This window comes from Myxine glutinosa, chromosome 13, assembly GCF_964187855.1.
Source record: "Myxine glutinosa chromosome 13, kmMyxGlut1.1, whole genome shotgun sequence".
NCBI classification, from domain to species: domain Eukaryota; kingdom Metazoa; phylum Chordata; class Myxini; order Myxiniformes; family Myxinidae; genus Myxine; species Myxine glutinosa.
The window spans coordinates 38,638,528-38,652,014 of record NC_136273.1 but is presented as its reverse complement, the minus strand read 5'-3'; the positions used below and the strand labels follow the sequence as shown (position 1 = coordinate 38,652,014).

Below are 13,487 nucleotides of genomic sequence, written 5' to 3'. Positions count from 1 at the left end.
AGGCCAAACGGCATCCGCAAAAATTCGAACAGGCCGAACGGCGTGATGACGGCCGTCTTCGGGACGTCGGCCGCCCAGACAGGTACCTGGTGGTAGCCCCGTATCAGGTCAATTTTCGAAAAGATGACCCGTCCCGCCAAACGGGTGGAAAAGTCCTGAATATGCGGGATCGGGTACCTGTCGGGGTGGTAGCATCGTTGAGACGGCGGTAGTCGCCACACGGGCGCCATCCACCCCCCGGCTTTGGCACGATGTGCGGTGGCGAGGCCCACGAGCTATCGGAGCGCCGCACGATGCCGAGGTGCTCCAACGCGTCGAACTCGGCCTTCGCCACGGCGAGCTTGGCCGGGTCGAGGCGGCGGTCCCTGGCGTAGACCGGCGGGCCCGTAGTGCGTATGTGGTGCTCGATCCCGTGCCGCACCGCGACGGCCGAAAACATCGGCCGGGTAAGGGCCGGGAATTCCGCGAGCAGGCGAGCGAACTCGTTCGCTGCCGGGAGGGCGCACGCCAGTTCGGTCGGCGCGGAGCTGCTCATCGTGCACGCCAGGGAGCTGAAGGTCTCGGCGTTGACAAGGCGACGACGTTTGACGTCGACCAGCAGCCCGTGCGCGCAGAGGAAGTCGGCGCCCAGCAAAGCCATGGGGACGCAGGCGGTCACAAAAGTCCATTGAAAACGCTGGCTGCCGAAGCAGAGGGTGACGACGCGTGGGCCGAAAGTGCGTATGGCCGAGCCATTAGCAGCGACCAAAGAGGGGCCGCAAACGGCGTCCCGCCTGTCCTGCTCGGAGGCGGGTATGACGCTCAGTTGGGCGCCGGTGTCACACAGGAAACGCCGCCCAGACGCTTTGTCCCGAATAAACAGCAAGTTGCCCGAGTGGCCGGCGCTCATGGCTGGGAATGAACGCCGGCCCGGCCGTTTCCCGACCTGCCGAAAGTGCACGGGGGCCGGCACGTCCCAGCCTTGTGTCCGAACCTGGCGTGGTAATAACACCACGCCCGGTCAGGTGGAGGCCCCGGCCGTCGTATCGGAAGCGGGCGGTGCGGCGTGGCGGCCGCCAGTTGCACCGGCAGTTCGGCCTCCAACCGCGCAGGGCGCTCGGGTGTCGTGGGCGTCGCCTCGGACGGCGGCTGGCTCCAGGTAACCGCGCCGATGTGCTGGCCTGCCGAGGAGATCTTATCGGCTTCCCTGGCGAGGGCGCGGGAATCCGTGATCAACGTGCCAGCCAGGGCGAGGCGTACTGGGTGAGGCAGCTGGCGAAGGAACAGCTCGCGGAACAGAAAATCCGGAGAGTGCTCACCGAGCAACGAGAGCATATAGTCCATGCGCTCGGACGGGCGCGTGTCGCCGAGCTCGGGCAGAGCGAGCAGGCGCCGTGCGCGTGCTGCCGGTGAGAGGGCGAAAGCGTCGAGGAGGAGTGTCTTCAGTGCGTCGTATTTGTCAGCAGCCGGCGGGTGCTCGAGGAGGCTCAAGGCGCGGGCCGCGGTGGCGGAACCGAGCGCCGCCACAACATGGTGGAAGCGGGTGTCGTCCGCGGTGATGCCTCGCAGGGCGAACTGAGAGTCCGCCTGAGCGAACCAAACAGCCGCGTGAGCCTCCCAGAAGGTAGGCAGTTTAAGCGTCACTGCCGTATCCATGTCGGTAGGTCACCAATGAAGGAACTGCGCTCCAACGCGAGTCGAAAGAATTGACGCGACCAAAGACGGAATTCGTCCGAGTTGCTTTATTGAAACAAAACAGCTCAGGTATTCTGACAAGCCCGTTTATCGGGCAGCAATATATATACACATTTATGTCGGGAAGTTTGCCCGGCAAAAGCTATACCGGGCATGCCCGGGTGTCAAGGGCGAGCCTTGGAAAGGCGAGTCTGGACCTGCCCGGGCGTGTTTGGCTGCAGCCTGGCAAGTCGAGGCTGGGCGTGCCCGGGCGCTCTGGACGAGCCCTGGAAAGGCGATAGCGGGCATGCCCGGACGCTCTGGGCGAGCCCTGGAAAGGCGATAGCGGGCATGCCCGGACGCTCTGGGCGAGCCCTGGAAAGGCGAGAGCGGGCATGCCCGGGAAAGACGAGATCGGGCGTGCCCGGGAGGTTCGGGCGTGCCCGGGAACAGTGAGTCCGGGCATGCCCGGGAGAGGCGCGTCTGGCCGTGTTCTGGCCGGTGCAAGGCGATTGTGTGCATCCAGCGGTAACCGCTACACCGACATATATTTCTTCGTTTTTATTTCATTCAACATTATTAGCCGGAAGTAAAATATGTTTCAGGAAATTACCGAGAGATATTTCTTCGTTTTTTTAAATTAGTTATGTGCGCATACACTTTAAATAGGTTTATTTGAAATCTTTAATTTCCACAATATAATTTACTTGCCATTTATCATTTGATGATTACGAGACACTTCCTCTTGAGGATCGTGACCATTCATGCTCTGCGTGGAAACTTCTATTTCCAAAATGAATGAGACGATCGATGACGAACGCAGACTTGAACAGGATGCAGCAAGAAAACGAATGAGACGGGCGAACGAGTCCATCGACGAACGTCAATGCAAACTTGCGGGGTCACCCGTGGGAATCCCACGGGCATGGATGTGTGTGACATTTCGACATATTGGGTTAGATGCTGCACATTCATTTTTACAAAATAGTTACTGGCAAGTCATCAGATCCAGAAATGGTGTAATGAACACAATTTATTTACGCGCAAGCACGAAAGCAAGAGGGGCCGATTTCCCATTCCGACGGGCCGACGGGCGAGACGGGCCGATTTCGAGCAAGAAAAAGAACGAGACGGGAGAAAAACGAGAGAAACGAGACGGGGAAAGCCGATTGGAGAGGCGAGTGAGGAGCGATTGGAGAGGCGAGTGAGGAGCGATTGGAGAGGCGAGTGAGGAGCGATTGGAGAGGCGATTGAGGAGCGATTGGAGAGGCGAGTGAGGAGCGATTGGAGAGGTGATTGAGGAGCGATTGGAGAGGCGAGTGAGGAGCGATTGGAGGGGAGTGTGAGGCGCGATTGGAGAGGAGTGTGAGGCGCGATTGGAGAGGCGTGTGAGGCACGATTGGAGAGGAGAGTCAGGATTGATTGGAGGGGAGTGTGAGGCGTGATTGGAGAGGAGTGTGAGGCGCGATTGGAGAGGAGTGTGAGGCACGATTGGAGAGGAGTGTGAGGCGCGATTTGAGAGGAGTGTGAGGCGCGATTGGAGAGGAGTGTGAGGCGCGATTGGAGAGGAGTGTGAGGCGCGATTGGAGAGGAGAGTGAGGAGTGATTGGAGTGGAGTGTGAGGCGCGATTGGAGAGGAGTGATTGGAGGGGAGTGTGAGGCGCGATTGGAGAGGAGTGTGAGGCGCGATTGGAGAGGCGAGTGAGGCGCGATTGGAGAGGCGTGTGAGGCACGATTGGAGAGGAGAGTGAGGATTGATTGGAGGGGAGTGTGAGGCACGATTGGAGGGGAGTGTGAGGCGCGATTGGAGAGGAGTGATTGGAGGGGAGTGTGAGGCGCGATTGGAGAGGAGTGTGAGGCGCGATTGGAGAGGCGAGTGAGGCGCGATTGGAGAGGCGTGTGAGGCACGATTGGAGAGGAGAGTGAGGATTGATTGGAGGGGAGTGTGAGGCGCGATTGGAGGGGAGTGTGAGGCGCGATTGGAGAGGAGTGTGAGGCGCGATTGGAGAGGCGAGTGAGGAGCGATTGGAGAGGAGAGTGAGGAGTGATTGGAGGGGAGTGTGAGGCGCGATTGGAGGGGAGTGTGAGGCGCGATTGGAGAGGAGTGTGAGGCACGATTGGAGAGGAGTGTGAGGCGCGATTGGAGAGGAGTGTGAGGCACGATTGGAGAGGGGTGTGAGGCGCGTTTGGAGAGGAGTGTGAGGCGCGATTGGAGAGGAGTGTGAGGCGCGATTGGAGAGGAGTGTGAGGCGCGATTGGAGAGGAGTGTGAGGCGCGATTGGAGAGGCGATTGAGGAGCGATTGGAGAGGAGAGTGAGGAGTGATTGGAGTGGAGTGTGAGGTGCGATTGGAGAGGAGTGTGAGGTGCGATTGGAGAGGAGTGTGAGGCGCGATTGGAGAGGAGTGTGAGGTGCGATTGGAGAGGAGTGTGAGGAGTGATTGGAGGGGAGTGTGAGGCACGATTGGAGAGGAGTATGCGGCGCGATTGGAGAGGAGTGTGAGGCGCGATTGGAGAGGAGTGTGAGGCGCGATTGGAGAGGCGTGTGAGGTGTGATTGGAGAGGAGTGTGAGGCGCGATTGGAGAGGAGTGTGAGGCGTGAATGGAGAGGAGTGTGAGGCGCGATTGGAGAGGAGTGTGAGGCGCGATTGGAGAGGCGTTTGAGGGATTGGAGAGGAGAGGAGTGTGAGGGATTGGAGAGGTGAGGGGTTGGAGAGGAGAGGAATGTGAGGGATTGGAGAGGAGAGGAGTGCTAGGTGGAGAGAGGAGAGTGTCAGGCGGAGAGGAGTGAGGGGTCACATATTATGTGAAATAAATAAATTGTGTTCATTACACCATTTCTGGATCTGATGACTTGCCAGTCACCATTTTGTAAAAATGAATGTGCAGCATCTAACTCAATATGTCGAAATGTCACACACATCCATGCCCGTGGGATTCCCACGGGTGACCCCGCTAGTTTGTTATATTATATCATCTTTATCTATCAATATTGTTGAAATGAAGATCAAATAGCTGTATGTTGAAATATGTTGAAAAAGTCAAAACTTTACATGGGGTGTACTTACTTTTTCACGTGACTGTATATCTACAGTATATATATATATATACACATGTATGCTTGTTCTCGTTGCGAGGAGGTAATATAAATCATAACAAAATATCCCATAGACATCATAAAAGTGGGGGTATTAACATCCCCAAGGATGGGTCCTCTCTGCTTGCGAAAAATAAATTGATACATATTTATTCCCTTTGGAACACACACTAAATGCACTACACACGACACAATACACGCTGCTGGTTGAAGTACTGGTGGGCTTAATGGTTAAGGTGACTGTCTTGAGATCTTGGGGGGTGGGGGGGTCTTCGGGAGCCACTGACAGCCATTTAAATAACATCAGGTGGGTTGATTCAGCCTGTCATCCTTCCGAGGTCGGGAAAATGAGTACCAGCTTCATGTAAAAAGGGGGCACTGCATCAGCGGCACAGTTGAACTAACAGAAATTGATGCAACCATGTAGCCCCAGGCTGCATACGGACCACCACCACCACCACCACCACAACGAGAACGGCACTAATGATACACATTTTCGTAGAGAGAATTTGAGTCCTCCCCCTGTGCTGAACCTCCAGGACTATTGATTTGTTTTTCCTCATAAAACATTCCTGTGCACTTACACCCGTTCCCTTCTACCTCTGAGTACAACAATTCGTTTATAACTATGGGGGATGCCTCTCCGTGGTGGTTGTACCCCTTAATGCAAGTCAGGGGCCAAATCTTCCCCATTCTTCCCTGCTTGCCGGATTCGTCAGGGCAGCACGGTCATGGTGAGAATGCGGATCGGTCCCCATGGATCGGTGCTTTCCCTCTTGTCTATCTCTCTCCCTCTCTAACTATGTCGTGACCCTGATTTTGTGAAGGCGAGGGTACACCATCCTAAATGTGGGGGGTGTCTGTGTCGCTCCTGGGAGATCAATCGGCAGTCTCCATGCCGTGGGCTTGCTCAGGAGAACTGTATGGGGCTAGACAACAACAACAACAACAACCATTAATTTTCAATTAATTCCGTCCAGTGGTTCAGCAGTGCATAGAAGTCAAACACACAAACAGATGCTTTTGGAATGGCATCTAGTATGACTGTGTTACTCAGAGCTGTTAGACTTATTCATGCACTGCAGGGCCTTAGCGGTGAGGGATCACATCATCACATAAGTGGTCTGATTGAATGCCGAGCAGGCCTACACGTATGATCATGTGTGAGCCGTTTTTGTTTGTCGTGTTCACATGAAAAGGCTGTGAGAGTAATACGTATTTGAATGTTTCACAGTACGTGGACCAGCGCACACGTTACAACTCTCTCCTCACCATGATGCGCCACTACCTGAAACTCATGAATGAGCAAATGAGTCAAAATCAGGAGAACGAGGTAAATGTATTTCCTTTGTTTTCTTTTTCTTTTTTCAATTAATAATAATAATAATAATGCATTTATTTTATATAGCGCTTTTCAGGAAGCCCAAAGACGCTTTGACAGAGTGCAAAACATAACGCATAGCAAAACATAAAGACAATTGCAAAAAAAGAAGAATCAATAGGGAAATATTCAAAGCACAAAGGAGGGAGAAGGAGAGGAGATAGTCAGGGGTTAGATGCTGTGGGTTAAATGTTGAATGCAGTGTTGAACAGGTGGGTCTTGAGTGATGTTTTGAATGTGGTGAGTGAGGAGGAGTCTCTGATGGTGTGAGGTAGCGAGTTCCAGAGGGTGGGAGCAGCGATGGAGAAGGCCCTGTCCCCCCAGGATCTAAATTTGGTCCGGATGGGGGGGGTCAGGAGGTTGGTACCAGCAGAGCGGAGGTTGCGGGTGGGAGTGTGTCTGGAGAGGAGGTCAGCCAGGTAGGATGGGGCCAGGTTATGGAGGGCTTTGTAGGTCAAGAGGAGGATTTTGTACTGGATTCTCTGGGAGATGGGGAGCCAGTGAAGCTTGTAAAGGACGGGGGTGATGTGGTCACGGGTCCGGGAATGGGTGAGTAGACGGGCAGCGGAGTTCTGAATGTATTGGAGTTTATTGGTGATTGTTGAGGGTGAACCATAAAGGAGGCTATTGCAGTAGTCCAGACGGGAAGTGATGAAGGCGTGGATGAGGGTTTCTGCAGCCACAGAGGAGAGGGATGGACGGAGACGGGCGATGTTTTTCAGGTGGAAGTTCAGGAATTAAAAAAGGAACTTTTATCGTTGTTATCCTTAATTCAACCCTAACTTTACAAACCCATCTCACCAAAATGTTGGGCATCTGTCTGTGGCAATTGTTGGTTGGTTGTTGCTTACAATGTCCGAGGTTTGTAGACACTACACGTTTGTGTTTCACTTGGCTTGAAATCAGGGAATGTCCCATTACACACAGCTCTCTTGGTCTCTTCTGCCAAGAACAAGTGTCTACAAAAGACACGTCCTCCCAAGATTGATTCTCTTGATTTCACAAAGTGTGTTCACGTTCAAATTTTGGCCTCGTCTGATTGGTTCCCCTGAACACTAACGAACGAATTTCAATTTGCTGACAAAAGGTAACAGTCACTTTTAATTAAAATGGGATTGATGAATACGTTACATCGAGTGACTAAATAATTAAATTAGTAATGCGTGTAAAGAATCCTGGTTGAACCACTATGACTAACGTCAATCACCTTGATATGACTGACACCTGTGTTTTGTGGTTGGCCTGTCTGATGAGTGGTGTTTCCCCTTTTGTGGCAGTTCATGCGTGAAGCCACTGAGGTCGAAATGCACGTTCGGCTAATTCAAGACACAATCAAAAGCAAGTACGCCGTGGACAGTAACGCGAGCATATCCCGGCTGGAGTCGCTCTCACATGACATTAAGGTAATGCCCTTGTTTACTTGCTCTTGTTTTGCTGCTGAGGAAAAGATGCATTTGGTTTCTGCTTCCTCCTTCCATTGTCTCATTCACCTCCCTTCTCCATATTCTTCCTCTCATTTGCCTGCCCTCCCCGTTTTTTTTTCTTTAAATTGAGAAATGTGGGAAAATTATATGTCCAGACCAGGAATCGAACCCAGGTCCTCTGGAAAACCATACCAGTGCTCTTTTATATTTATTTATATATTATTAACCCCCGTTGGACTTAGTTTGAAACAGGAGCTTATGGATTGGGTCTCCTCCGTCCCTCCGTGCGTGCATCCGCAACCATATCTCGGAGATGTATGGACCGATTTTGTTCATACTTGGTGCAAAGACACCACTTATACCTTGTACCCCTCCCTCCTCCCTCCCCCTTCCACAGATCTACCAACGTCCTGTTCTCTACTGTTGTTGTGCTCGTGTGCTTCCATCTCCCTCCGCCTCTTGTCTCCCGCTCCTTTCATTGTATGTTTTATGTGTCTATGCATGTTTTCATGTTTAATGTGTTAGCTCTTCAACGGCCTCGATTTTGTATGCAAGACACCCCCCCAAAAAACACATTATTGTGTACATCAGCACATAATTTTGTTTCATGATACAATCAAAGATGGCTGACTGGTAGCCATTTTAGTTATAAAAAATTCAGATGGTGAACACGTCCTCAACCATTTCTCAGACATGCATTTACCGATGTTGTTCAAACTTGGCACATAGATAAGGAATGATGGCTTACATAGCCCCGTCATTTTCTTTCGACATCAAATCCAAGATGGCCGACTGGCGGCCATTTTGTTACTTAAATGTGTCCCCAACCATTTATTGAAGATGCATGGTCCAGTTTTGTTCAACCTTGTCACAAGCACAGCACATGATGGCATACACGTGCACCACACTTTATTTTGTGATCTGATCAAAGATGGCCAACTGGTCGACTCGCGGTCTGGAGTTGGTAGACTGGAGTACTGGTTGGTAGACTGGAGTAGACAACTGGTAGACTGGAGTTGTAAAAAAACCTGATATTGAACACATCCTCAACCATTTCTCAGACATGCATTTACCGATCTTGTTCAAACTTGGCAGACAAATGACGAATTATGGGTTATATATGCACGTTATTTATTTTCAAGATCAGATCCACTATGGCCAACTGGCAGCCATTTTGTTACTTTAAAGGGTGACATAGTCACAATTTCGGTCTTCGAGGCCGGCCGATAGGCAAAGTGTGACCAGAAGGGACGAGGTTCTCCTGACCACGTGGCCCTCGACTTGGTGGGGTTTGTCCGCACAATGTGGGCGCTTCCAGGATGAACTTTAGCCGGGGAGCGTTAGGGCGCCCCGGTCTGATACTGCCGCCCACGCGCAGAACAACGTGTGAGTGCACGTGGGTCCCGGCGGTCCCACTGGCCTAGCGCTACCATGTTTAGACAGCGAACTCCGTCCCCGGGCACCGGCACCTACTCCCGGAAGTTTGAGAGAATAGCGGCGCCGGGCACGGTAGGACACCCGCGGAGCCCCGGCGGACCAGGGACGCGCGAGCCTACGCGTTAGCGTGCTACGGCGGAATCAACGGCTTCGGCCACGGCCGGGCCGATACTCGGCCCGGTCGCACCGGAAATGGACTGGTTCGACGCCCGCGCTGGAGAGGTCGCGGGCGACTGAGATGTATTAACAAATTAATTAATTAATTTGAGACGTCCGATTTATAGTGTTTGGAAATTTGGAAGAGCTTGACCCTAGCCTTTCCCTTGTGAGGGCAAGGAGGAACTTAACGCTTGACACTTAAGCTTAGTTTGAAGTGCACCCTGACCAGCGCTTACGGTGGGACGGCAAGGCAACCAGAAGGGACGAGGTTCTCCTGACCACGTGGCCCTCGATCTGGGAAGCGAGAGGCGTTCCATTAGTGGACGCGCCCCTCACGCCCGTCTTTTGGGCGGCCCCGGCAGGCCGTTTGTTTTGACGTTCCGTGACAGGCCCCGCACCCCCACCTCCGGGCCGACCGGGCGACCGGAATGAATCCCGGTGTCCCGATCCAAACCTTCAGAGCGGGCCGGCTGGGGAGTGACTGGCACCCCGTACCTGCACTTTCCGTCCCTGCGGTCCCAAATACCGGAACCACCCGAATACCACTTTATTCGACAAAATGAGGTGCGGCCTACATCTAGGCAAGGCCGCGTGACGTCATCGCGCTTTCACCTTAAAATACTTATTTGATATAAGTTAATATTTTGATATAAGCCTTAGAAAACCAACCCTATAGAAGTCAATACCTCCAACGACACAGGCGCGCATTCGTGCCGCGTGACGTGGTGACGTCATCGCGCTTTCACCTTCTGCTCTCGGCAATCTCGGCAATTCGGCAATTCTCGGAAATCTCGGCTCGCTGCTCACCTTTACTCTTTCATTCTTCTTTTCTCCCGCCTCTGGAACAAACTCCCACACTCCCTTCAATCCCACTCCTCCCTCCAGGTCTTTAAAACAGCTGTTCGCCACCATCTCTTATCTTCCCCCATCCAAAACCTTGATCTTTTCTACCCCTGCTAATTCACCCCAGATCCACCTTGTTTGAAATTCCAACTTCTTTCCTGGAAGTCCTGGCATTGTCCATATGTTTTATATCTCTCCCACCCCCCCTTCCCATGCCCCCCGGTCCCCCAAAGCTCTCTCCCTCCCACAGATCTCTCGATGTCCCTGCTCTCAAATGTTGTGTTTGTGTCCTTCCCCCTCTCTCCCCATATTGTCTACCGCTCCCCATGTTATATGTTTTATGTGTCGGTTTGTCTTTCTGTGTGATTAATGTTCGCTCTTTCACGAGCCTCGATCTTGTACACAAAAAAAAAACAAAAAAAAACAAAAAAAAAAACGTGTCCCCCCCATAGTAGGGTCAATATACGAAAAAAAACTCACCTAACCCCCAAAAAAATTATACAAAAGGTTTTCCAATGGATTGTGGTACCATTGGGCATGCTAAATAACATACTAAAAATCTAGTAACATCTGACTTCCGGAAAGGGGTCATTTTCAAGATGGCGTCCAAGATGGCCGCCGGGAGCTTAAAATGGCCATATCTCACTTATTATTCAACCTAGACAGGTGGTTTTGGTGTCTAACCCTAGGTTTTAGGGCCCAAGGAATCCAATTGAATCAATAAAATTACCATCAGTTAATTATTTATTGACAAGTCCAAGATGGCATCCCAAGGTGACATCCTGATCCACTAAAATGGCTCTGTCGAATAGTAGTCAACCTAGAGAGATATTTTCAGTGTGTATACCTAGGTTTAAGGCACCCAGGAAATCATTAAAATTATTTAAATAAGCACAAAGTAATCAGGTAATCCAGTAAGCCAGGTTTACCAGCCCATTAGGCATTTGTTGTCTTATACAGTTAGTCGCTATTCATCGTCATCCTCCGACTCCTCTGGAAGAAACTTGTTATGTGGATTGTCACATTCTTCAAGTTGGCACGGTCCACAGGCAGTAGTACATGGTAGTCCATATCGTCTACAAGAGCAGCGGAGTGTCTTGCAGGCAGTGGAGCAGTTACAATGAATGACCTTCAAGAGACTGTCTGGAGCAGCGTTCATTCTTGACATAAGTGGGACAAACTGATTATCCTGCAGGCTCCACCCCCATTTCATGGCATCCATACCCTCTTATTTTCCCATCCACACCATGATCTGGTAGTACGCTCTACGACAGTGACAACAGGCAACAGGCTACTTAACAACAGGCACATTTGTCTTGATGTCACTTTTTATGAGCCTTGCAGCTGTCTCAAGTATTGCTCTCTTCTGCGACTCTTCATCACCTTCTTGGTTTGTGCTGTTGAAGTATGATCTGAGGATGTGTGACGTTTTCTCTCTCATTGTCACTATGTCATCTAAACCTTCTCCTTCTGCAATATATATGCAGTTCCCATACCGTTGCCCCATGCTATAGCTGGGAAAAGTTGTGTACATTTATTTTGGAAATGTCTAAAAAATATTGATTTTGTTTATGCATACATGTAACAAATAATATACTTATTCCTTTTGAGATGAAAATTAATTGTTTGTCAGATTTTTCAGTCCCCCCCCCCCCCCCCCCTCCCCAATATAAAATAGTCTGTCCCTTGCCATAACCTCTCAAGCTTTGTACAAGCCTTTGTCTGTAATGATCACTGAATACTGTGGACTGGAGTCACAGGTGGCAGTGGTGTAGACACATTACACTCTTATCTCCAATCTGAAACACACACTTGGTTCATTAGCTGGTGAGTCGGAGGATGACGATGAATTGCGACTAACTGTAGAAGACAACAAATGCCTAATGGGCTGGTAAACCTGGCTTACTGGATTACCTGATTACTTTGTGCTTATTTAAGTAATTTTGATGATTTCCTGGGTGCCTTAAACCTAGGTATACACACTGAAAATATCTCTCTAGGTTGACTACTATTCGACAGAGCCATTTTAGTGGATCAGGATGTCACCTTGGGATACCATCTTGGACTTGTCAATAAATAATTAACTGATGGTAATTTTATTGATTCAATTGGATTCCTTGGGCCCTAAAACCTCGGGTTAGACACCAAAACCACCTTTCTAGGTTGAATAATAATTGAGATATGGCCATTTTAAGCTCCCGGCGGCCATCTTGGACGCAATCTTGAAAATGACCCCTTTCCGGAAGTCAGATGTTACTAGATTTTTAGTATGTTATTTAGCATGCCCAATGGTACCAGAATCCATTGAAAAACCTTTTGTATCAATTTTTTGGGGGTTCAACCATATATTGACCCCTCTACCAGTTGAGTTCCAGTTCACTGGTAATTCCCTGTTTGTCGTTAAAGGCGGCAAAAAGGGTTGGCGTCAGGAAGGGCATCCGGCCGTAAAACATTGCTTCAAAAAGGGGACCGAAAAACAACAACAACCACGGTTCCCGAAAAAGGCCAACCCCCGCTTTGCGGGGAAAAATGGCCTCTAAAGGTGGTTTTTTTACCAACCATTTATCGACTTGCATGGACTGATTTTGTTCAAACTTGGCACAAAGACAATAAATGAGAGTATACATACATATGCAGAAGATTCTGTTTTGTAATCCGACCAAAGATGGCCGACTGACGGCTTTGAACTCCATACAGCAAAATTATTAAAACCATGGCAGGGGCTGTGACATTTTATGTATTGTTCTTCTTGCTCTCATTGTTTATTCAATTTTATCCATATTGTGCTTTTCACAGATGGATGAAAATAAACTTCCAGAATACAAGAGGAAGATTGACAGCCTGTCCTCAAGGGCAAAGTTACCTGCAGAGTCGAGCAAAGTGCAAAGGTGCAAACCGATGGCCTTCATTTTAGATTCTCAAGTTGTATTTTAAAATTCCCAATGACAGGGAGTGGTTGTTTGAACCTGGATGGCATTGAATTCGAGGTGATATTCTCATAGGCCTGGCCACACCGTTCAATGAGATTTTGTTACAGGTTCAGTATCACTATAATGTTCATCTGAAATCAGAAGTAGCAAATCTAAACTTGTACATTGTGAACGCATGGTGGTTTTACTTTGGACTTGGAACATTATTTTAACTCTTTACACCAATCAATATTGTAACGGTGTCCACGTGTGTCTGCGTGTGCTGTGCTAGCCTGAACCGCATACACAGCGAGATCCTGATTCTGCTGAACAACTCCCGCAATAATCTGACTGCCTTCTTGGCTTGGCAGAGGCTCCTCACAGAGACTCGGACGATTTGTGGCTGGACCACTGAAACGGTCAGTTGTCACCTTCAGCTGCTATAATTCCCACAATTACGTGCCATTTTGTGCTTTTCTTTTGGAAGCCATCGTAAAGTTTCACGAGGCAGAACTGGTATTTGATGCACGTTGGGGTGTTAAGCCGCACATCTTGCGCACGTCTTTCCCGCTTCTTCAACCACCAG

General features: G+C 50.2%; 2 protein-coding genes across 2 annotated transcripts in view; one reads left to right on the top strand and one right to left on the bottom strand.

Annotated features, from left to right (window-relative positions):
* LOC144888663 (uncharacterized) overlaps positions 1 to 13,487 on the bottom strand; it is an 864,061-nt gene that overhangs the window by 58,053 nt on the left and 792,521 nt on the right. The window lies entirely within an intron of this gene.
* Positions 1 to 13,487, top strand: part of LOC137413567 (uncharacterized) — a 92,660-nt gene that overhangs the window by 54,784 nt on the left and 24,389 nt on the right. Inside the window, exons 36-39 of the mRNA XM_068098999.2 lie at positions 5,983 to 6,081; positions 7,407 to 7,532; positions 12,789 to 12,880; positions 13,194 to 13,320. Coding sequence (XP_067955100.2) covers positions 5,983 to 6,081; positions 7,407 to 7,532; positions 12,789 to 12,880; positions 13,194 to 13,320 — 444 coding nt within the window. The remainder of the gene's footprint in view (positions 1 to 5,982; positions 6,082 to 7,406; positions 7,533 to 12,788; positions 12,881 to 13,193; positions 13,321 to 13,487) is intronic.